This window comes from Sturnus vulgaris, chromosome 1 (assembly GCF_052056855.1).
Source record: "Sturnus vulgaris isolate bStuVul1 chromosome 1, bStuVul1.hap1, whole genome shotgun sequence".
NCBI lineage: Eukaryota > Metazoa > Chordata > Aves > Passeriformes > Sturnidae > Sturnus > Sturnus vulgaris.
In genome coordinates this window covers 145,509,562-145,534,699 of record NC_142243.1, presented here as the reverse complement: position 1 = coordinate 145,534,699, position 25,138 = coordinate 145,509,562, and the positions used below count along the sequence as shown (strand labels likewise).

Below are 25,138 nucleotides of genomic sequence, written 5' to 3'. Positions count from 1 at the left end.
CGGCGCCGTCATATGATGGGAGGGCTCGGCTACGTCGTAGGGAGCGCCGCCGCCTCCCGTCCATCCTTCCCTGCCTCCATCCATCCTCCTCTGCCCGCGGCCGCTGCCGGGGCAGGGTGAGCGCCCCGGGCGGGGCGGGAGCCGCTGAGGGAGCGGGGCCGCCTGCGTGCAGACCGTGAGTTCGGCGGTGGCGGAGCGGGACGGGACGGGACGGGACCGGTTCGGAGCCGGTGCGGCCGCTGCCGGTGTGGGGCCCGCTGTACTCCCCGTGGGGCAGAGCCTGCGGCGGCACTGGGCACCCGGGAGGGCTCCGGGCACTCGTTCTGGGTCAGAGCTGTCTTGGGACGGCACACTGTCATCTTAAATTTGTCGCAGTGGTTCAGAAGGTCTTTGGTGAAAAGTCAAGCCTGGTCCTAACTTCCCATAAATGTTTCGGAAGCACAGACGCTTATTTTTGGTGCTGCACGCCGTATCCCGCAGGAAACGCGTGAACGAATAAAACCGAGCAGGAAATGCAATCACAGCATGGAAGCTCTTCCTGCAGCAATAAATAAAGGAGTTGTGTCGTTTTCATTTGCTATGAAAGTTTTCCTTATTGCTACAACCCATTATGATCACTTTGGTTGTATTTTTAAAGTGGTCTCAAAAATTTCTTGTGAAGTGATTTTGCTTTTCTTGCGCCCAGTCTCCTTGCGTGGTCATAATTGTTTCAGTATTTGTGACTGTTTCATTCTTCAGTAGTGTTCTTCGCCTGTTTTTCAAAGATCATACTGTCCGTGCCTGCTCACACAAGTCATTTCTCAAACTCACTGTACATGCTGAAAATTAATTCCATGTATTTCTTTCATTTTACAAAGTTGTGGATAATTTAGATTTCATAATTTGAAAGACTGGAGGCTATGCTTAAATATCCACAAATTAAACTATCAATAACACTAATATAAATCACTCCGGATGTGTGGGTTTGTTTCTACAGGTTATTAATGGAGCGGCTGGTTTCTTCGTCAGGATTTCTGCTTCCAGTAACCTAAAGAGTAAGGATCAGAATCAGACTGCAAGACTTCTGCTGCCCTGTCACATCCAGCTCCACAATGGTGGATTTTCTGGCTGAAAACAATCTGTGTGGTCAGGCAATTCTTCGGATTGTTTCCTGTGGAAATGCCATCATTGCAGAACTTCTGAGACTCTCCGAATTTATACCTGGTGTTTTCAGGCTAAAGGACAAGGCTGATCAGCAGAAGTATGGAGATATCATCTTTGATTTCAGTTATTTTAAGGTAAATCCTTTTATTGGTGAGCTTCTCCTTAAAGCATTGCTGTCTCACATGAGAATGTTTTGGGTTGTGAAACAGCCATTCCTGACTATTGTGTTTATTACTACTACATCTTCCAAAATGTTTGCTGAGTCATCTGGTGTGTGAAATTTGATAAATACCAATTATATAAAATGTGAGTATTGGATTCTAAGGAGGTGGTGGTAGTAGTAGTAGCAGCAGTAGTAATTGATGCAGGACCTCTAAATTGTACTTCCACCAGCAGGTTCTGAGCCTGCATGGTTGGTTGTTTCCTTCAGAGCAGTGCCGTGGGCAGTATGCCCATCTTTCTTCTTTTAATCTGTAGTTTATTCTTTGGAGCCATGAAAACTGCTTTGTGCTTTCCTGTCTGACAGTGCTGTGATTGTTCTTTCACCAGACTTGTCACATGTGCTGAATAAATAAATAAATAAGTCAAGGAGAAGTGTCCATGGAAAGCCCTTACTTCTCTTTCAGAATTAAGCTTGCAGTACTGAGTTCCCTCTCTCATTTTCAAGCATGATTAAGAAGAAACTACAGCGACTATCTAATCTGACTTTATTTGGATTGTACAATACGAGAAATGGTAATAATAAAGCAAGGGAGGCACTTCTAAAATTTAATTCAGTTTTATTGTAGTAGGAGTTGTAAATTTCAGTCACTAACTGTGAGCCTTGGATACTGAAAATCCAGAGCACAAATGATTTCACAGTTATCTTTAGATCTTAGTGCTAGGTAGAAGTCTTTTTTTTTACACAAATTATGTGAAAATTTAAAGGCAGATAGCTGTACTTGGTGAGAAATACAATAATCCTTAAAGCTGTAGTATTTTTTAATGTTAAGGAAGTGTAACAGTGTGCTGTTTTTCAAAGTTAAACCAAAAAAATCCACGGACGCCATAAGGCAGAGATTAGATAATTTACAGATACTTTTACTGCAAATGCACTCTTTCTGTATTCACAGTTCTTAGAATTACTTAATGAGGAGAAATTTGAGATTTGAAAAGTTGAAACTACTTACTTTGTCCACTTGAACTTCATAGGCAGTTTGGCGTTTGCTTTTATCCTTTGTTTTATGTAGATATTTTGCACAAAAAAGAAGCAGAAGAGTAATTTTTTTTTTAAATTGTCAGCTGGGTATTTTCAATTAAATTTTAATACTACTTTAAATTAAACTTTATTTCCATTCACATGGTGATGATAAGACTGAATGGTGCTTATGAGAAATATGATAGTGGCAAAGCATTAGAAAAGTTGTACTCTTGCTTTAAGGAGGTCAGGTTCTTCATCCCAACTCTTCTTCCCCCATGTTTGTTAATGACAAAGTTTCTGCATTAATTCGGGAGACAAGTGCTGAGCTAGATGTAGAGTCTGTGGAGAAAACATGTCTAATATTTTCAAGCAGTTTGAATGTATGAGAAGGTACTAAGCTTTGTGAGCCCTCAGTGTTATGGTTTCTGTCTGAGAAATCAGCCAGATGAAATGTGTACAGGAAAAAAAATCATCAGGGAGATAGTTAGCACTACAAAAAGCACCCGGTGCCTTCAGATGTACTGGGGCTTTACTGAAAGCATTGGCTGTTCTTTTCCATTGATTACATTGGATAAATCACATTTAAAGTCATTGCGGATTGTAACAATGTGCAAAACTCACCTTTATGGAATCAATATTTAACCATAAAGTAAAAAAAACCTGCAGATCCTTGTTTTGGTAAGATATGTCGACTCTGGTTTGCACATGGGGGTGGTTGTACATGGTCTGTGTCCTGCTGTAGAACAGTCAAGTACAGATCAAAATGAAGTATTGTCTCTAAAGATGAATTTCTGTTTTTCAGGGGCCTGAGACTTGTGAAGGCAAACTGGAAGCTAAGCCTGAGTTACTGGATTTAGATGAAGAATTTCGTGAAAACAACATTGAAATTTTGACAAGATTTTATTTAGCTTTTCAGAGTGTACATAAATACATTGTAGATTTAAACAGGTATGGTATCTTAAATGCATATGGATTTTTGAAGACTAGATTACTGTTTTGTCTTATTGATGACAAGCTTTTTCCTGAGAGACCCAATAAACTCCTTGTTGAAGCATATTCATGTGCACCAGGAAACCTGGATTGCTGGAGTGAGCACTAACTTTTACTCCAACAAGTTCCCTGCCAGCTTAATGTATGACTTGAAAACATCTAACCTCTTTACCTCATTTCCTCAATTGTAAATGTGAGTTAGTTTTTCTTTATCTTGAAAATTGTCCTGAAGACTTTTTTTAATGAAAGAAAATTCATATTATTAAGCTGATTTTTTTTGTGGTCTTGCGAAACAAAATATCAGGTGGTTTGGGGTTTTTAAACTTTCATTTGCATTATTTTCTTGAACTTAATTTTTCAGTGAAGTTGCCATATTCTGAAGTTAGCTACTCTGACGTGTAAAAAACAAAATGAAAGCTTCATTAAATGCTCTAAGAAAAAGTTACTGAGAATCTTAAACATGAGAGTTGTTTTTATTATTGATGTTATATGAAAAGATTAAATGTTTGATATTACTTATTAAGTAGTGTTACTGGAAAATCCTTTAATTGGAATATATCTGTTAATTAAGGTGAACATACTCTATTTCTAGCTCTACCTTCCAAATTGCAATTGAGATCAATTTATGGTATTTCTAGGAGGTATACTTAGGTAACTTGAAAATACGACAGTTTTACTACATTATTGCATGGCAGCCTTCCCAGGCTGTTACCCACGCATGACAAGATTAAGAGCATGAGTTGTAACCTGCCAGGTATCCTCCAGTGTCTTTCACATACACCATCAGGATATGGAAGGAAACTTTTGCCAACTGGTTGGCACTAGCTAGGGGTTCCAGTCTCTCATTTTATAGGGGAGCCTCTCTTCTTTTTTGTCTGAAAAACACCTTCTTGCTTGTACTAAGGAAATGTTCTGATGCATCTGTTGGCTTTCAGAGAAAATGTGATTGACTGAGTTCTAATTTGAGAGCAAAATAGTCAATGACCAAGGTTTTTGTCATGATTCCTAGATACTTAGATGACCTCAACGAAGGAATTTACATTCAGCAAACATTAGAAACAGTCCTCCTTAATGAAGATGGAAAACAGCTTCTAGTAAGTATTGACTAGCTTTGTAATAGTAGAAAGTTAATCCTCTCAGTAAGTGCCAAAGTAGACAAAAAATTAAGTCTACCAAATGCATGGAAGTGCTGTGACTCATTTCAAGGAAGGCAAAGAGCAAAAATCCTCAACCTGCCATTTTTCATGGTGTGTTGACTACATAGTTGACATTGAGTTAGTTTATAAATACATGTTTTTCTTTAAATGTTGCAGCAAAATCATGTTTATGTGATTTTTCTTTCTTCATTCTTTCTCTTTCCAAACAGTGTGAAGCCCTGTATTTATATGGAGTCATGCTACTGGTCATTGACCAGAAGATTGAAGGAGAAGTCAGAGAAAGAATGCTGGTTTCCTACTACCGCTACAGGTAGTGTATATAGGTTACAGAAGCACTCAAGGCTGAGATGTGTAACATGCAGTATATTCAGTACCCTAGGTCATTGAATTAAGATAAATGGAGTTATTGACACCTTTTTCATCAACTGATTTTATACAGATAATTTAGTAGAGCTCTGAATATCAGTAGAACTCCTTGCTTTAGATTTTAGCTGTGTTTGCAACTTCAACTGCAAAATGAGAAACAGAAACTGCAAATGAGCAACAGATTTTTCATTCTGTTACAATAGATATTTGAAATCCACAAATAAACTTTCAGCTAAAGCTTTTAGGCTGCAAGTGCCAGCTATAGAAGTGTCATAGGTTCCCAAATGTGCAAGGAAACTTTCTGAAAAGTCCTGACTGTCTAGGTGGCAAATGTATTGCAAGTCAGACTTCTTGTAGTTACAGTGCTTTATTAGGTAAATCAGTAACAAGTTTTACAGGGTAGGTACTCAGCTTCAGAGTATAACAGCTGGGGTCTTAAAGGGTATCAGTGCAAATCCTTCCACACATAAAATGCTGCTTTGACTATGTTTATGCCCCCCAGTATATAATGAGTGATTCTTTAACTCTGGAATGTAGAAATGAATTGACAAGGGGAGTTCAGAAATGGGGAGAAAGAAAATGAAAATGTAAAAAAGAAGGGGAAAAAAAAGGAACAAATTCTTCTCTGAATATAAAGCTCCTTCTTTCTGTTCCTATTCTGTTTTCTGTTTGTGCTTTGTCTCCTTATCTAGAATTTCACTATGGACATTCATCAGTGTCCTATAACATGATATTAATGGAATAAGCAATCAAAAACTTCCTTTAGACTTTAGTATTTATTAATTTTCTTGTGAGAAGAGCATGGTTACAAGGGGTGGAAGAAAAGGAAATTACTAGGTCATATTTTCGTTCCTCTCTTTTCTGTAAAACAGTGCAGCCCGATCCTCTGCAGACTCCAATTTAGATGATATTTGTAAATTGCTTCGAAGCACTGGATACTCGAGCCAGCCTGGAGCTAAAAGACCTCCAAACTACCCCGAGAGTTACTTCAGCAGGGTTCCTATAAGTGAAACATTCATCAGCATGGTAATCGGCCGCTTACGCTCAGATGACATTTACAACCAGGTAAGCCACCCTGAGATAAAAGAGGGTTTTAAAGGGGAGTATCAAATTGATTCTCAAGTTAATTACTCAACCATGAAGTGCAGAAAAAAATAAATTACAGAGGTGGTAGGGACTCTTGAGGTCAGGTAGTCCAACCTGACTCAAGCACAGTCAGTTGGAGCAGGTTGCACTGGGCTGCATCCTCTTGGATTTTGAATATCTCCAGAGGTACAAACCACAGAACCTCTCTAGGCAGTCTGCTGCAGTACTTGGCCAGCCTTGCAGTAAAAAGCAACGTTTTTATTTAATGTCTTACGATTGGACATGTCTGACTTGACTCATTTACAGCCTAGTAAAGTCTTATTGTGGCATGTTAAAAGTAGCACACATCTATGCAGTCAATTTTTACACTCTGGAAATACATCTGGTAAATATGCTGCATGTCCAGTTTACCGAAATAAACTTCTTGCCTCATAGTATCTATACACTGTGCTCTTTAATGTGTCCCAGAATATTTTCAGGTGTTTTGTGATGCACTGTATTATGTTCAGCTTTGTTTTCTTACTTTTTCCAGGTTTCAGCATATCCATTACCAGAACACCGCAGCACTGCCCTGGCTACCCAGGCTGCTATGCTCTATGTGATACTGTATTTTGACCCTTCTATTCTTCACACTCAACAAGCAAAAATGAGAGAGATAGTGGATAAATACTTTCCAGATAACTGGGTAAAAATTAATTCTGTTTTAAAATTCTTTCCTGGATTTAATGTTATAAGAACAATTGAAATTATTGCTACAGTATGTGTTATAGAAAAGTAATAATAACCTGAAACTGGAACAGATTCTTCTCTGTGGAAATTTTACTTTGTTCAGAGTGAAGCAGTCCAAGTCAAACACTGGGTAAACATGGAAGGCTGTCATTTGAAAGTGTAATTTATTGTCTTAAATGCTTTAGTGAACTACACTCTAATATCATCAAGATAAAGTGAGTCCAAGGAAAATGTGTGATAGAAGGCATTTTAGGCATCTTCTAGTCCAGCCTTCTTCTCAAAGCAGGGCTGACTTGAAAGCTAAATCAGGCTGCTCAGGCCTTGCCCAGTTAGCTTTGAAAATATCTAAGGTGAAGACTCTGCAGCCTCTATAGACATCTGTGGCTGTGCTTCATCACTCTTGTGGTGAAGAATTTCTTCCTTCTGTACCACTGGAATGTCCTTTGTTATGGCTTGTGGCTGTTGCTTCTTGTCATTTCACTGTGCACCTCTGAGATAGGTCTGGCTCTCTCTTAGTCATAATTTCCCTTTAGGTAGTGAAAGAGCACAGTCAGATCCCTTGGACATCTTTCTTCTAGCATAAGCAAACCCTGCTCTTACATACTGGGTTCCCACAGGTGTGTTAGTGGCCTCCTGTTCACTTCATTCCAGTTTGTGCATGTCTGTCTCATACTGAGGAGCCCAAATCTGGGCCCATTTCTTTCAATGAGACCTCATGAGAGCTGACTAGAAGGAAAGATTCACTTCCCTAGATCTGCTGGCTGCAGTCTGGCATAGCCCAGCATCTCATTACTCTTTGTTGTCATAAGGCTGCTTGTCTAATTCATGTTTGATTTGTCCAGCAGGACACTTAGGTCCTCTCTGCAGAATTGTGACATAGACAGCCAGTTCCCAGATTGTATTGTTGTGAGGGTTTGGGTTTGGGTTTGTCCCAAGTACAGGACTGTGTATTTGTCATTTCTGAGCTTCGTGTGGTTTCAGCTGGTGAATTCTACCAGGAATGCTGTAGAGGACAGTCTTGGTTCCCAACAAATCATCCCACACTGATGTTATGTGAAAACTTGTTTAAGGATTAGCTCTATACTGTTGTCCAAATAACATAGAAGCTAAAGCTGTGACTATGTGTACTTCTGCAGACCTTTTCAGATGTAGTGATTAAAATATAATTAGTACATTTCAGTACAGAGATTTAGGATTTCCATCCAGAATCCCTAGTCTGCAAAAAACTGCTACTGAAGTAGGCTGGTATATAAGAATAGAGTCTCTAGGTTGTCTCTATCAAAGGGAATCAGACTTAACAAAGAAACCATACATTAATTTGTGTATGTCTGTTGGTTTCAGGTTTTAATCTTCTATACTGTAAGTGGAATAGTGGAGCATGGAGGGAAGAGACTGCAATAGTTGGCTATTTCAGCAGACATTAGAATCCCTCTGTTTCTGGAGAACTACAAGCTTATTTTTAGAAATGAGAATTTGACACTGTGAATTTTTGATTATGCTGGCGTTTTTATTAACTTGAGTTCATAGTACAAATTGATATTTTTAGACAGCACCTATCTTCTCGTGGTCAGGTGTGGATAAGTTAGGTACATCATACAAAATACTTGACTCCTAGGCTGATTTCAAGTTAGTTTTAGCAGTTGAAGTGTAGCCTTTTGAGGAACTGTCGTCTACAGGAAATAATGAGCTTCACTTCAACAATATGAGAGAGATCTTTGTATCAGCGGACCCGGGTCCCATTTGCCTTTATTGACATTGCCAGAAGAGCTCAAAGGCTGACAGTGTCCCCCTCAATGTGATAATGCCTATATGGAGGATTATTGGAGCATCAGTGTGACAAAGCTCATAATCCCACAGTTCTGTACATCCTTCATCTGTCAGTAAACAGTCTTCAATTTTTAATCGATTGTCTTACAAATGTTTGTTACTTACAATTCTGTATTTTTAATCATGTTATTAAACTTGTGCTAGGAGTCTGAAATCAGTTTCTCTTTGCCCCTTAAAAGTCACACTATTTAATCATAATTTCTTTCTGTTTGTGTCACTGTAAAAGATGCATTACAGTTCAATTTTGTCCTTTGGGCATCCTCACAGTAAGATTAATTCATGTCATTTTTCCCTCCTTATAGTTTTTTTCCCCAGTTGCTTTTATCAATCTTCTTTAGACCATCATGGAAATGAAAAATAAATCATGAGTTCATGGGGAAAAAATTGAGTATCATATATAGTGACTGAAGGAACTGTCGTCTTGTTTTCAGAACTAAGCTTTTAATTATTGTGTGCCTTTTTTTTCAAAGTCTTCTTCTTGATTTCCAAAGGTGGTACACCAAAAAGTACTGCTACCAGAACAGCTCAGTTATCTCTTTTTATACCCCCAGAGTATCCCTTTCTGTCATATTGCTAAATGCAAACTTTGTATTTTTCTTAATAATAACATAAATGCAACTTCTTGTTTTCTGCTTCCAATTTTAGGTCATTAGCATTTACATGGGAATCACTGTCAATCTGGCAGAAGCATGGGAACCCTACAAAGCTGCTAAAACTGCCCTCAACTACACGCTGGATCTTTCAAATGTCAAAGAGCAGGTACATAAGCCAGCATTAAGTATTTTTAGCAAGAGCAAAGATGTGTGGGCATCTGAAGTATATGACATCAGTAATGCATGGGTCTTTTCTTCCTGCATACAATGTATGTACTATATTGTCTGGCAAACTTAGGGAATATGAGTAGAAAATTTTCCTTCATCATTAGGGAAGAAGTTCACCAAGTAGAACTCATACTTAATTTGTAGTAAGTGTCTCTGTTCTGTGACAGATTTTTGCTGTTTTTCGTCCCCATTAGGCAACCATTTTTTAGGAACACTTCTTAGAGAGAGTATATAAGTGGATATATAGAAATGCTACAAGTCTGCGTTTTTGAAACATTATGCTTCCTGTGTAGCATCTTTGCCTTAAAGTTTATCTTGCATCCTTTGTCATGCACTTGCGTTGTATAATATTGCCTACTAGTAATGACAATAATTTTATAGCACTTTTTTTTGATCTGTTTGCCTTCTAAGCTCTAAGGAACATGGTGTATTCCATTTGAGGCAAGGATTTTCTTGATGCAGGCTTTGTGTGTTTTAAGGCGAGCAGATACGCTGCAGTCACGGAGCGCGTGCACACGCAGGTGCAGCAGTTCCTCAAGGAGGGCTGCCTGAGGGAAGAGCTGGTGCTGGACAACATTCCCAAGCTGCTGAACTGCCTGCGAGATGGCAACGTGGCAATCCGCTGGCTGATGCTGCACACTGCAGACACGAGTAAGGCTTTGTGCTACACTCACTGCTGAGCTGTCACTCCTGCTCCACTGGGGCTGCATTTGGGGCCTGGGGGAAGTTCAGTTCTGCTGCTGTTGAAGTCAGCAGTTTCCTCTGCTCTTGCAGGAGACTGTTGAGCTGTTGTTTTGCCAATAGTCTCCCAAAGCCTTGTCTGAAACAGCACATGCATTTCCTTAGTTCTTTTGAGCCAGGCACAGGTACAAAAATTAGAAGTCATGATCTTGTTGAATAATACTCTGAAGAAAAACACAATTCTCAAAGTTTTACCTAGCTCCAAAAATAAAGCAGTGGCCAACTTCTTAAAATCTTAGTAATTAACAGGTTGAAAACAAGGTTTTTGTTCTGTTGAACTGAAATTCAGCTGAAACTATTGTGTAGTGTCTCTCGTGTGAGTTTGGGTGTGTAAGCTGACCTATTTGGACATTCCCTTGTTTGAATGCTTGTGCTGTCTTTGAGGCGTCTTGATATGCAAGAGGGCTTCTGTTACACCTCCATAGAATTTTTGTAGTGGTTTTGGAAACACTGATCTCTGGGCTTCTTGGTCAGATGGACTAAATTCACATCAAATTTCAGAAGCCTGCAGAAGCTTTAAGAAGGCTGAGGCACCACGGAAACCTTAATTATATCCTATTCAAAGGAAGGGTTATTCCATGTAAATGGAAAACAAGTGGGACTTTACATATCAGAGCAAAATATTTTTGCCTTCAAGCTATTAAAAAATAATGTATTTACAAGATTGAAAAGCTTGGCCAAACTCTGTGTATCAGTGGGGAAATGTTGTTGTTCCATTTTCAGCATGTGATCCAAATAACAAACGTCTCCGCCAGATAAAGGATCAAATTTTAACAGACTCAAAGTACAATCCCAGGATCCTTTTCCAGCTTCTTCTGGATACAGCTCAATTTGAATTCATTTTAAAAGAGGTAATGTGCTGCTAACCAGAGTCTTCTAAGATCTTCTAAGCTGAAAAATTCACTGGATATTTCTATAAGTGACTAAAAATCAAAAAATCTGCATTGTACTGTTCTATAAAATTCAGTAAGCTTCTGTCACTGTATGTCCATCCCACTGTCTGTATTTCTTTATATTTTTAATTTTGTTCTTAATATTCTGGCAAGATCTTGAAGTTACGTTGTAATCACTAAGTCAGTTCCATCTGTTTTCAGTATTTTATTTCACATATGCCTCCTTGCCAGTTTTGTAAACCAAATGCTTTGGGTTTCAGTAGATGTTCAAGCAGATGCTCTCAGAAAAACAAGTGAAATGGGAGAGCTATAAAAAGGAGGGATCTGAAAGGATGACGGAGCTTGCTGATGTCTTCTCAGGAGTTAAACCTCTTACAAGAGTGGAGAAAAATGGTAATTATTAGAAACTATACTGTGGGGGAGAAAAGTGATTTCGATTTATATTCCTAAAGTGCTACCAAAAGAAAATACGAGTCTAATAGTGATAATATAAGAACAATTTTCATGTCCCTCAGCTGCCAAAGAGGTCTCTTTAACTCTTGCCTTGTTTAGGTTTTCAGCACATATTCCATATGTAAGCAATATTTGGGTACCTAATATTTAGATGGCCCTATTTTTAGAAGTATTTTTCATTCATTTCTTTAGAAATACCAGCTAAAACTGGTAAAATGTCAGTTCACTTTTATATGTATAATAGAGTTCACATTATCATGTTCTGTGTACAAAGGAATAAGAAGATCATGCCCATTAAAATTAGAGATGGTTTAACCTCTTCCCTTATTCTTTTCCTGGTTGTACCTGGATTTCAATTTCATCAGCATTTTTTCAAACCTTTTACTTCTCCTCTACACTGAGTGGTATTCTCCAAGCTTTCTGAGGACTTAGAAGTCAAATCTTTCAAAATTCCTTGCACTTTTTTTTAATATCTATTTTTTTCTCTTGAACTAGTGTAAAACAAGATTTTTTTAATGCCTATTTATGTTGGTAGTTGTTTTTAATATTGCATGTGAAATTTACCTGAGCATTTGCTGCTTTACAAGTGTACATGTTGAAAGACTAGAAATGTACCAGTGAAATAAAAGCTTGTAAAAATAATCTCCTATGTGTATAGCTTGTTTGTTTCTTTTGACTCACAAGTTCCCTGTATTTCTGCTGCCTGTCATACATGCAGAGATTTCATTTAATATTTCTTAATTCTTTCATAGAAAATCTCCAGGCTTGGTTCAGAGAAATCTCCAAGCAAATAATGTCTCTCAACTACGATGACTCCACTGCAGCAGGCAGAAAAACCGTGCAGCTAATACAGGCTTTGGAAGAGGTATGGCAAAGATATTTTGAGATAAATGACCTTGTCATTCTGGAACAACAGCATTTTTTACACATACACTGACTTCTAATAGCAGAGATACAAAACAGATCTGCTTTTTAATAATTGTTTAAATCTATTGGATCTTTGTTGTTGTGTATCTACGGTAAGCAGGAGTTTTGTATAGACCTTGGTATTTTAAAATGAGGGATATAGTATGAAAGGTCATGCCACCTGTAGCTGAGAGTTCGTAGGTTTTTTCAAATAAATTAATTCAGTATTTAACATTATTTGTCAATATTACCAATATTTTAGAAATTCTGAAAATAAATTCATTTGAATCTAGAGAGAGTGATTTGAAAGGCAAAACAAAAAAAAAATCTGTATTTTTTCTGTGTGCTTCTTCTGTTTCCAGGATATAAAATAGTACTCAGAATGATGTTTCACAGTACACCTCCTTAACTTTGTAACTTTGTGAAATTTATTGCTAATACACTCTATAACAGGCCAGGATTTAAGTGTCTTACTGCTGCTAATATCCAGAAGTAAAATGTCAGTTTACTGATTCTGTTTGTATTGTTGTCCTTAAAGATGAATAGAAAACAAAAAAAAAAAAAGAGTCCTTTTATGGGTTTTGTTTGTTTGTTTTTAAAAAATAGGTCCAAGAGTTTCACCAGCTGGAAAGTAACCTGCAAGTTTGCCAGTTTCTGGCTGACACCCGGAAATTTCTCCATCAGATGATCCGAACTATCAACATTAAAGAAGAGGTCTTGATCACTATGCAGATAGTTGGTGATCTTTCTTATGCTTGGCAGTTAATTGACAGGTGTGTTAGCAGGACCTTTTTCTTCCAGTCAGTCACCATTTGCCAAACCTGTGAGAAATACCATACATAAATGTTATCAAAACTATAAAAGTTCCAATTTAAAAAGTCTTGAAGTACTATTCTGTGAGTTTATGAGTATACTGAGTTCTAATCAGCTTGAATAGGAATTAACATCTATCCTTCTCAGGTGATTAACTGCAGGTTAAGTGATAGTGTAACTTTTTACTGTCTATCCTGTTCTAACTGTAACAGCTTTGTTAACCCTGTCTCCAGCCTTTAGTCCTATTAAGTGTTCTCCAAAATACTGGAGTTCATTTTTCAACCAAAAACAAACGAGGAAAGACTAATGTTCAAGAACTGTTTCCATGGTGAGATTTGCTGAGCTGCTACTTCATTGCCATGGCTATTAACACTCCCTGATGCCTTGTCTTTTGTCCTACCTACCCTTTTTCACACAGGGTTTTTCTAACCAGTAGCTCTTCAGACTTAAATCCTCTTTTAGTGAGGTTTGTTAGTGATTTCCTATGCCATTTCCACATTACACTGGTGCTGTTCACATACAATTAAACAGTTGAAAGTAAGAGTTTCAGGGAAAGAAGCTGATTGTTTCATTTGTTTCCTACCCCAGCTTTACATCTATTATGCAGGACAGCATAAGAGTCAGTCCATCTATGGTAACTAAGCTCAGAGCCACTTTCCTAAAGGTAAGTATGAACAACAGTGAATGTAGTTGAATACTGCAGGTCAATCCAACAGTTTGTTTGAAAGGCCCTGAGGCTCTGAAATCAGAAGAGTTAAGACTTCCTTTTAGCAGCATATTCTATGTCAGTTTTTGTAGACAGTATCAAATTAACTCAAGGTTAGTTTTAAAGAAAATAAAACCAAGTTATGCATGTTTTTTTTTAATGCAACAGTTATATTGCTGCTGTTGGGCAAATAAGTCTCATCATCCAGCCTCTCCTCATTACAGCAGTTTTCTGGAGGCATTGCTGCAGAGATGGGATCCTCTGCATATGGATCAGAAAAGGCTGAAGGAATTTTAAAAGTTATGTTCTTTGTGCTCTTTGTCGATGAAGCTCTGGCTTCAAATGAAAATATCTTCTGTAGAAATAGGTATGGGGATTAGTATGAGTGAGAATGTAAAATTACAACTGGAATGTCCCATGCAGCTGTTAAGATTTTAACAATCTTAGGGAAGGTAGCCTTATGGGCTGTTGGACTTCTTTGACTTTTAACGATTTTTTTTTCTCTTAGAAAGCCTGGTACAACACTGCTCCTTAGGAAGAGTCTAGTACTTTGGGTTGTCAGATAAGAGCTTAAGCAAGAGAATTCAAGCATATAATTTTCATCTGAAAAACAAACATAAAGTTAACATGTTAACTTTTTTTCTAGCTTGCTTCTGCTCTTGATTTGCCACTTCTCCGTATCAATCAAGCAAACAGTCCCGACCTTCTCAGTGTGTCCCAGTATTACTCGGGCGAGTTGGTTTCCTATGTGAGAAAGGTGGGTGGCTTATAAGGTATAATTGCCTTGTTCTCTAATTACTTTTTCTTAATTGACTATTATTTTCTTAATGAGAATATATTGACTGTGCGTGTTTCTTCTCTCATTTACAAAGGTTCTACAGATAATTCCAGAAAGCATGTTTACATCTCTTCTCAAAATCATAAAGCTTCAGACTCATGATATTATTGAAGTGCCTACTCGCCTTGATAAGGACAAGCTACGAGATTACGCTCAGCTTGGACCACGATATGAGGTGCAGTTAAAACAGGGAATTCTGAAAAAGCAAACCTTATAGGTGGCCAACTTTAACCTAGGTTTAAATCTATACAGCTCTATAGAGTTACAGTTTAACAGTGAAGTTAGATTTGTTGACTTAAAAGTGACTGGTGGTATTGTGAGCATACCTTAGGTTTCACGAGGACAGATGAGTAGCTTTGGTACTTCCGTTTGTAGAAGTTTGAACCTTTGATCTTGTAGGAGAGAAAAACTAAAAAAAAAATATAAATGAGCATAAAGATAATTTTATTTATTGGAGAGGATGGAACCCTGAAAACCTGAGTCTGAAATTAAGCCTTCTGCATTTGGCATTCTTGTTCCAAGAGAAGGTCAAAGACTGAATAAGCCAGCAGGGTTAAGCTTTTTGCTGCTCTCACATAAAGAGATGTAGGCACGTTGATTTGATCAGATAAAACTGCTGTTGCTCATTTTGTCTCTGGTTTTTCTTCTTCATTGTAACCAGTGTGGAAGAGTGAGCAAACATTAAAATTACGTGGGTTTATTTTCAGTAGAGGGACATGAGAGACAAAAACCTGAATAGATCAGAGTTTCCCCCAAAGAGTCTAATAATCAATTAAGATGGCAGCTTTTCCCCAGAGATTTTGCCAAAGTGTCACTTGCTAGGTGTTTTCTGCAAACAAGCTGTGATCTCTGATTAAGCTGATGTTCTGTCTTGAGCATTATGTTTAGACTCCCCATGAGATTTTTTAAAGTCAGTCTGGCTTGTGTGTGGGTAGGAGTGGAGGAATAGGCAGTAATGTTTTATTTTGAGGAGGTAAAGGGAAAACATATACTAAAGCTTTTCACTTCCAATTTCTGTTGAACTGTAGATCTGAAGTGTGTCTTCTCCATTCTGAATTATAAACACCTGAAAGGCAAAAGACTGGCTTGTCTGAACTCTAAGGATAATAACTGTAAATAATTGTAAAACTTCAAGTGAATGTGCTACCCTACTAGATCATTTGAAATACCAAGGTGGACTCATGATGGCAGAAAGCTTTATTATAGAATAACTACTGTGAGCTGTATTTCCAGCCTGCTCAAAGCTGAGAGTTTTGTCCATAATATTTGTGCACACAAGATATGGCTGGTCTTCCATAATCCCTCTGTACCTGTTCTTTCCTACTGCTAACTCACTTCTATTTATCTGACTAAAAGAAAGGTAATTATATAAGTAAGTCTAGAGCAAGATGTAAAGTTGAAAGTGTATCAGTGCAAATTGTTTGAATCTAAAATAAGAAGCTACCACTGGGAAACATGGATATTTTTTAGAGCAATTATTTACATCTATTGATTTGCTTCAATGCATTTTTTTCTGTTACAGGTTGCCAAGCTAACCCATGCAATTTCAATCTTCACTGAAGGTATCCTTATGATGAAAACTACTTTAGTTGGTATCATTAAGGTAATGATCCATTATTTCAATAGAAAAAGGTTGTTTGGTGGCAATTAGCACTTTAGCACAGGTTTCAGTGCAGTATATGAGACCTCAAGGAAAAATAAAAATACAAGAAAATATAAGTTGCATACTAATTTTCAAACAGTGATGCCTAAATAGGTAAGAACTATTTTTTTTCAGGTTCCTAGGAACCCACAATCCCCATTGTAAATAGATTAATCCACCATAGTTGGTGATCTTTGGAGGTTTTTCCTGCTGGAAAGCTTTTCTGAAGAGCTGTTTCTTCCGTTAGTATAAACTATCCTGCAGTTTTACATTAAGGCTACATTGATACCTCTTTGAGAACTAGAAGCAAGTATTTTTGAAGAAACATACACTTCTTACTGCATACTGGCTTCTTAAAACTGTACAACATTCTCAGTGGATTATGAAGAAATTTGAATATGGGAGCTACAAATCTTTGCCATTCAACTTAAAGAAATAATTTATTCTCTAGTAAAAGTATGTAAATTTTTATTCTTTGGGTAAGCTCTGGTGTTTAAGTGCATCTGTTAACAGTGCTTTCCTATTTATTGGAAGTATTTAATATCTTTCTTGGTACAAAATAAATCCCTTATATTTTTTATACCTTTCTGACTTTAAAGGAAAAGTGTTTCTTCTGCTTAGGTGGACCCAAAGCAGTTATTAGAGGATGGAATAAGGAAGGAGCTGGTAAAACGGGTGGCCTTGGCTCTTCACAGGGGCCTCATCTTTAATCCTAGAGCCAAGGTTGGTTTTTAATTCTTTATGTATCTTGGGTGTGGTGCAGGGACCTCTTTTATTATACTGCCTTCTAAATAGTAATTTATGCTTTTATGTGCAGATTTCCTTTTTGTAAAAAAGTTTTGGGCTACTGAAGGTTATTTTGAATGCTTTATTTGATGTTCAAATGAGCTTATAAACTGCCAAGAGTACATTGAATTATACAACATATTTTTATTCTATTCCGAAGTGTCCTGTAAATTCTGAATTCACAGTAGTGCCTTTGTCTGTGATGACTGACAGGTCACATAAGCCAAGTAAAATAAGAAGTGACTCCTTGTTTTGATCCTGTCCAGATTGTTGAATCTCCCAGATCAATCAATAGTACCACTGAAACAAAAATAAATACAAACATGAGAGGAAAAAATATTTAGTAAGAATTAATTTAGATATCAAACTTTGATAAATTTCTCAATGCTTTTCAGATCTGGCTGGACTAAAGTGAAATGCTTTAGAGGTTCTATAAGGGTATTTAGAAGCCTCTTACATTTTCTTTGAATTCTACCTGTTGACAATTTTGGTTTTATCTTTTTGTTGTTGTTTATCTCCAGCCGAGTGAACTCATGCCCAAACTGAAAGAAATGGCAGCTACAATGGATGGGTTCCATCGATCATTTGAATATATCCAGGATTATGTCAACATATATGGTTTAAAAATTTGGCAAGAGGAAGTGTCTCGTATCATTAACTACAATGTGGAACAGGAGTGCAATAACTTCTTAAGAACAAAGGTGCTACTCAAACCCAAAACCAAAAAATTTGATAAATGTCTTTATAATTGGCTGTTTCAGTGGAGTATGTGGAGTATCTTACATCAGCCTGTGACTGATGGAGCTTGTGTACCCATTGTTCAAAGCATTGTGACTTCAACTCAATGTGTAACTACTGTGCAAAACATCTGCCCCCTGCTTATTCTGAAATGTTTCAGCATCCCCTCCTGCATTATTTGTACATAAGAGGAAAGTAGCCAAACTAGAATATTTTGACATCTTTTTGTAATAAGATTCATTCTGCTCTTTGCTTTATTCTGTTTTTGTAGTGTTCTGCTATGTGTAATTTACAACGTTGTGTTACAGTGTGCTCCTTTTAAATCGAACAAAAGGAAAATTTCTAAACAAATTTAAAAGGTGCAATGGGAACACTGCAAATTACTGTAAAACTTATTTTTCAGATTCAAGACTGGCAAAGTATATACCAGTCTACTCATATTCCTATTCCAAAATTCACACCTGTGGATGAATCTGTAACATTTATTGGGCGTCTTTGCAGAGAAATCCTGAGGATCACAGACCCAAAGTAAGTACTATGTGTCACAAGCACAATGCTTTGGATAGCTCCAAGTCCACCAGACGCAAAGAAAATACAAGAGATAGTTTTTCCTTAGCTGTCATATCTTTATCTAAAACTAGATTTACCCAGTCCATCCTGTACATTTTAAATATTAGTCTAGAAAAGTGGTGATTTTAATCTATGAAGGAAAACTATGGTAAACAAATGAAGGATAAAGAAATCAGGGAAGGGTGACAGAACCCTGGTGGAGAGAGGAATAGCAAAACATGACCTGAAATACTTGGAGAGTCTTTCTCTTCTGTCTAAGAAAGGTAACTCATTACTGAGAGTATCAGAGGAACTGTTTGCAGCTTTTTCTGAAGTTGTTTGCTGATTTTTTCCTTAGAATCACATGTTACATTGACCAGATGAATACCTGGTATGATATCAAAACTCATCAGGAAGTAACCAACAGTCGTCTCTTCTCAGAGATCCAAGATACTTTGGGTACCTTTGGTCTCAATGGCTTAGACAGGCTGCTGTGTTTCATGATTGTAAAGGAGCTGCAGGTAATTTTTGAACTTAAGTTTCTTAAGGCCACAACGCATTATTGTTTAATAATGAAATTTTTTAAAAAATCCGTTAATTACTGAAATGGTAAAATTAAATTAAAAACATTTGAAAAATGGTTGTTCAACTCCAAAAGTGAGGATTTCAGTTACAGATAAAGTTACAGAAGTTGGTTCTCTTAAGTAAATGGTGCCGTGTAATTCCAGGTTGTGTGGGGATGCTTTCTGAAGGTGTACGCTGTGTGTGTACTTAAAAGTTGATCTCAGGTCAACTCCTGTTTTTATGTCCAGATATCGACAAAGATTGTTTGGGTCCACCATGATACATGAAGTGTCAATTTTATGTAGTGACTGTTTCTCTAATACCTCTTATGTGAAACCAAGTTTTTTTTTCCTGAGAAGAATCTAGTTCTAGCCTGGTTAGAGATTTTTAGGGGAAATAAGTATCAATGAACACAGTTCTTCCTGAAAATTTGAATTAATACTTGTCCACAGTGGATATTAAATACTGAACTTCTCATTGTCCTAACGTTGATGAATATAACTGCAAAAAGCAAAAATTGTAACTACAGAATAATTCCTCAACTCTTCATCTCTGGAAATAGTCTTTCCCTGCTGTTAAAAAAATGTGGCTGCAGTGCCATCAAGATTAATCATAGAGTGCCTGTGCGATAATTTTACTTACTTATTTCTTTCTTTTATTTAGAATTTCCTCAGTATGTTTCAGAAAAATATTTTGCGTGACAGGTCAGTACAAGATACCTTGAAAGCACTTATGAGTGCTGTCAGTCCCCTCAAAGGAATCATAGGTAAGTGCTTACTGTTTAAGATGGAAGAAAGCAATTGTCTTTGTACACCTGCATTTATTTCTCTTCTTACTTGTTCTTTTTTAATGCCTCACCCTTCTTCTTTTCTCAGCAAATTCAAACAAGGTTTATTCCGCAGCAATTGCAAAAACACAGAAGATCTGGACAGCTTATTTAGACTCCATAATGAAGGTAGGTTCGTGTGACTTATTGTTACTCAGAATTCACTCGAGGCTTTTTGGTTTTATTGGCCCCTCAATTCAGGAGGGACATGGAGGTGCTGGGGCATGTCCAGAGAAGGGCAACAGAGCTGGTGAAGGGTCTAGAGAGTAAATCCTGTGAGGAGCAGCTAAAGAAGCTGGGAGTGTTTAGTCTGGAGAAGAGAAGGTTCAGAGGGGACCTTACCACTCTCTACAGCTCCCTGAAAGGAGGGAACCAGGTGGGGGTTGGCCTCTTGTCCCAGGCAGCCAGTGACAGGACAAGAGGACATGCAGCAGGGGAGGTTCAGGTTGGACATCAGGAGGAATTTCTTCATAGACAAGATTGTTAAGCATTGAAGCAGGCTGCCCAGGGAAGTGTGGAGTCACTGTCAGGTGTTTTAAGGACAGACTGGATATGGCACTCAGTGCCAAGGTTTAGTTGACAACGTGGTATTTGGTCATAGGTTGCACTCAAATGATCTCAGGGATCTCTTCCAATCTTAATGGTTCTGTGATTTTGTGATATTTTAATCTACTTATTTTACAGTGTTGTATTGTATTGACTTGGAATTGTGTAGCATCACAAGTGAAACAGGTCTGGGTTCACAAGAGTTCCCGAGCTTCCTTTGTATGGGCACCTCACACTCCACAAAATGCTTAGCACTGAGATTCCTAAGAAGTAGTTCACCAAAACTGGAGTCTGGCACTAGAGATCTGATCTGGGCAGACTAAGTTAGTGTTCAGTATCAGGAACTCTTGAGATTCCTCACAGTGCCTTGTGACCATGATATGCCCAAGGATAAAGTTCAGAGCAGTAGCATTTCCCAGACTTGCCTTGCCATAGAAGGCATTGTACTGTGCTGAAGATTTAAACAAGTTGTCCCATTATCTTGGTTATTTTGTATCTCTGTAATGATATATTGGGACCAGCATTTTTCAGAGTGCTGTGAATGTTTGTTTATGTTACTGGAGTAAAGAGGAAAGGCTAGGGAAGGAGAAGATTGACTGCAATGAGCCTTTGTGATGTTTGTTTCCTCCTGTCATGCTAAGATTTATGGTGAGGTGGGAAACAGAGTACGGGCATTTTCACTGACCGATGAAAAGCAAGCAACTGGGGTTTCATACCTGTTACCTTTTTTGTGCTCTTTTCCCATGGCCTGTACCTGTGATCAGGAACTGTGTGTAAACTTCAAGCACTGTGACTACATCTCTGTTCTGAATGCACTGTGCAGTTGGGGTCAGTCTTTGACTCCACTCTTCCTTCACTGCATCCAGTATAACACACCACCCTTTTTGTGTTTGTGTCAACAGGTTGGTCAGATGCAGATTTTAAGACGACAGATTACCAATGAATTAAATTACTCCTGCAGGTTTGACTCCAAGCATTTGGCTGCTGCTTTGGAAAATCTCAATAAGTAAGAAGCAAAATGTGCTGAAAACCTGTGTGTATTACTGTGATGTAATTGTTATCAGCTCAGCAATCCTTAAAATCTAAATTACAGGAAAAGGTGGAATCTGATTTGTGTGCAGGTTTTTGTTGATCAGTATTTGAATTTTAAGGCAGCAAAAACATTAAAAATAAATACTTGGCAAGTAATTAGTTTGAACATGCAGTTACTAATAGCATCTGGTTATACCTGTTTCTGAAGTCATATTTAGATTAGAAAAAGGAACAGAATATGTGTGGTGCTGATTTTGAATATGATGTTTGTAAAAAGATGCTCCAGAAAAGGTGTTTTACTCTTGATTGTGGCCATGCAGAAGTTTTGTATCTTTGAAATTTTTGTATTAGTATGACATGTTTATGTTCATGAAAGGTTTATTTGGCCATAATTTTTTTAATTATTTAATATAATCTGATTTCCTTTTAGAGCAATACTGGCTGACATTGAAGCACATTATCAGAACCCATCACTACCTTATCCTAAAGAAGACAACACTCTTTTGTATGAAATCACAGCTTATCTGGAAGCTGCTGGCATTCACAATCCATTAAATAAGGTCAGGCATAGATTGGTGCTTGATGTAGTTTGCTTTTTTCTATTTTTTTCTTAACTGAGGAAAAAAAAATACATAGAAGACCTGTACTACTCTTTTCTTCTTTTTTTTAATTTCTCCTCAGATCTACATAACAACAAAACGTCTACCATATTTTCCCACCGTCAACTTCCTATTCCTCATTTCCCAGTTTCCCAAACTTCAGTACAACAGAAATTTAGGTAATGTGTAAGTTGCTGTTTGTCTAAACGTAATTAAAACCTATTTGAAATTATCTGTCAAGAAGATAGTAAAATTACCTGCATAGAAAATACGCAGTTTCTGACTTTAGTCTGTCATGGTCAGACAGTTTTGTTATTCTATTTAAGCCAAATACAATAGGGTAGGAAACAGAATCCAGACCCCTGGATTTCTCATTCTATCCTGTGCCTCAGTTAATATCATGAAGCCATTTGCCATGGAAGACATGCAGTTGTTGCATTAGTTTTGAAATTTTTTGTGTGGGCAAGTAGAAGGGGAGACAGAGAAAAAAAAACTATGAAGAGTATATTACATAAGTTAGCCTGTGCTATAAGAATATGTTCTGTTTTATAAACGTGTGTTGTTCTGGGTTCTTTTCTATGCAGGAGTGGTGTGCAAGCGGCCAGCTGATCAAATTGACTGGCTTCCTTTGGTTCTGGGGATGCTTACCCTGTTGAAACAGTTTCACTCAAGATACACAGAACAATTTTTGGCTCTGATTGGTCAGTTTATTCGTTCAACAATGGAGCAGTGCACAAGGTATCCATGTTTTACTTCTTACCCAAGTACCACCTCTGTGAAGAGGACTTCAGCAGTGATAAAGCACTGCTTTTTCAATATTTTTGTTCTAGCAGAATATGGTTGACATTTGCAGTCTTTCAGTACTTGAAGGGACCTTATAAAAAAGATAGAGAGGGTCTTTTTACATGGGCAGACAGGGACAGAAAAAGGGAGAATGATTTTAATCTAAAAGAGGGGGGACTTTGAGATTAATGTTAGGATGAAATTCTTTCCCATGAGAGTGGTGAGGCACTAGAAGAGGTTTCATAGAAAAATTGTGGATGCTCCATGTCTGGAGGTGTTCAAGGCCAGGTTGGATGGGGCCCAGAGAAACCTGGTTCAGTGGATATTGTCCCTGCCCATGGCAGGGCTATTGTAACTACATGATTTTTAAGGTTCCTTCCAGCCCAAACCATTCCATGATTGCATGACACAATAACAACAATATATTTTACTAAATAGTAGATTAAAACACTATTTCTATTTGTAATGGAATCACATGGCACCTAGTGGAAATGGTGATATTTGAAGGCTGGCATTCTCAGGTAATTTAATCCAAGTAACTCGTCAAATTAGTAAGAGTGTGATTTCCATGGTGGTTAATTTTAGCCAGAAGATTCCAGAAATGCCTGCTGATGTAGTGGGTGCCCTCATGTTCCTGGAAGATTATATTCGGTACACCAAGTTACCAAGAAAGGTAAGAAAGAATTCTGTGTCTCTAAATATGCCCCTAAATACCCCAACCATTTTCCCTGGAAAAAAGAACAGGGAATGTAGGCTCCCACTCCACTTTAGCCAATGAAGGATCTGGCTAGGGAGACATTGCCCACACCTTCCATATATACTACAAATGAGCCAACATAACAAATAACAGGTCAGGGTCCTGCAGAAGCAGAAGCAGCCCTGATTTTTAGAGATCAGTCCCATTACCACAGGAATAAATATATGAATACTAATAAATAAAGGATTACACCTTTGTACCAATTTCAAACAAGTTTGTTTAATTTAATATTCAGTGTTTAATGCTGGGGGCTGTTGTGAAGCAATAAAATATAAATTCTAAGATGTTTCCAAGTAATACTAAACTTAGCCGTATTCTAAACACAGGGCAGAGAGCTAATTAGCAAGTCTAAATTTTGGTGAAACACTGTATCCAGTCTCTCCTTCACTTCTTGCCAAAGTCTGATTTCCCAGGCAGCTTCCTTGTCTCACATGCAAAGGAAGTGCCAAAAGTCTACTTGCAGAGAGACTTTATTTCAGGTTTAAATGCAGCTTAACTAGATTTGAAGAGGATATATTATTCATACACAGTATTAAAAATAAGTCATAATCCTGTTTGATATATACAGACTGTACCTCTGTGATTCTTGAATAAGCATTCAATAGCCATTTCTCAGCTAATATTCACAATGAAGAGAGTGAGATTCTTCCAGTCTCCTCTTCCCAGCCCACAGTTGTGTGGTAGAAGGTCCCTGTGTCAGTCCTGCAGCTGTAGCTGATGCTGTGTGGAGACACAGCAGAGAGGACAGCAGCATTCCTCCAGTCCTACACAGTACCTGTGCTCCTGGCATCTCCTCACAGCCCTGGCTGTGCTGCTCCTTCCTTGCTTTGTGCACATCCAGGAGCACATTCTGATGCCAGGGTGGCTCAGGTCAATAGTGTATGTGTTTGAGTCATAGATCAGGTGTGCTTGTTAATGGATGAATGGACAACAAAGGATGATGCAAATGCCTACCTGTGCCTTCATGTGTCCCTCAGGTTGTTGAAGCACATGTGCCAAGCTTCATTTTTGATGAATTCAGAACTGTTATATGAACATGTAGAAGGACCAAGACTTTTCTCCAAACCTGAAATGAGGAGCAGGGGCCTGAGGATGAGGCAAGTACAGCTGTTCAGAACTGTGTCTTTTCTGTGCTTCAAGGCAGTACCTACAGCAGTCTCTGTGAAATGTAACCATCAGCGCTAGTTTGTATAACCCTTGTGTAAATCTTGGCATGATACGCAGCATGTATCTCCTCTAAACAGTGTACAGTTTGTACTGCACATTATAAATGCTGCATTTAATTGTTTATGTATAAATAGTTTAGGTTTTTTGTTCTGAAGAACTATCTGTGGAAGTTTGACTTTTGTATCAGAAATGAACAATGAAATTGGAAATAAAGGTGTTGGATAGTTTGTCAGGACTGATGATTCCAAATACTATTTTCTTTCTAAAAGAACTGTGAGTAAGAATGCAGATACAGTGTAAAGAGGTTTGATGTCTGTCTGTGTACTACAGTTAGTGTAATTCTATAGAGGACATAAAATAATCAAATATTTACAGCTGAAAAGTCCTGTAAGGCTAATTAAAGGCACAAATATTAGTGTAACTTTAACATGACTAGTGCTGGGAACAAGGTGTTTAGTCACATAATTTTCACTCATGGTACATGCAATATCCCAGCCTTG

The 25,138-nt window shown here is 37.8% G+C and overlaps 1 protein-coding gene across 1 annotated transcript; it reads left to right on the top strand.

Annotated features, from left to right (window-relative positions):
- The first annotated feature begins 39 nt into the window (after window positions 1–39).
- WASHC5 (WASH complex subunit 5) lies at window positions 40–24,873 on the top strand. Its single transcript, XM_014870171.2, has 29 exons — window positions 40–175; window positions 977–1,277; window positions 3,126–3,271; window positions 4,323–4,407; window positions 4,680–4,780; window positions 5,709–5,901; window positions 6,455–6,607; window positions 9,124–9,237; window positions 9,779–9,950; window positions 10,764–10,891; window positions 11,197–11,326; window positions 12,139–12,251; window positions 12,899–13,065; window positions 13,694–13,769; window positions 14,458–14,568; window positions 14,684–14,824; window positions 16,172–16,252; window positions 16,913–17,014; window positions 17,599–17,778; window positions 18,219–18,343; window positions 18,723–18,885; window positions 19,592–19,694; window positions 19,804–19,883; window positions 21,203–21,306; window positions 21,763–21,892; window positions 22,014–22,110; window positions 22,516–22,669; window positions 23,300–23,387; window positions 24,449–24,873. Exons 2-29 carry the CDS (start codon window positions 1,092–1,094, stop codon window positions 24,503–24,505), a joined length of 3,480 nt encoding a protein of 1,159 aa, XP_014725657.1. The 5' UTR covers window positions 40–175; window positions 977–1,091; the 3' UTR covers window positions 24,506–24,873.
- Window positions 24,874–25,138: the final 265 nt, after the last annotated feature.

What these genes read in the sequence shown, in the direction of transcription:
- WASHC5 (XM_014870171.2), top strand. Translation starts at nt 1,092, where the DNA reads ATGGTGGATTTTCTGGCTGAAAACAATCTGTGTGGTCAGGCAATTCTT. An exon ending in TACATTGTAGATTTAAACAG is followed by an intron (nt 3,272 to 4,322) that starts GTATGGTATCTT and finishes CATGATTCCTAG; the next exon opens with ATACTTAGATGACCTCAACG. An exon ending in TACAAGAGTGGAGAAAAATG is followed by an intron (nt 11,327 to 12,138) that starts GTAATTATTAGA and finishes ATTCTTTCATAG; the next exon opens with AAAATCTCCAGGCTTGGTTC.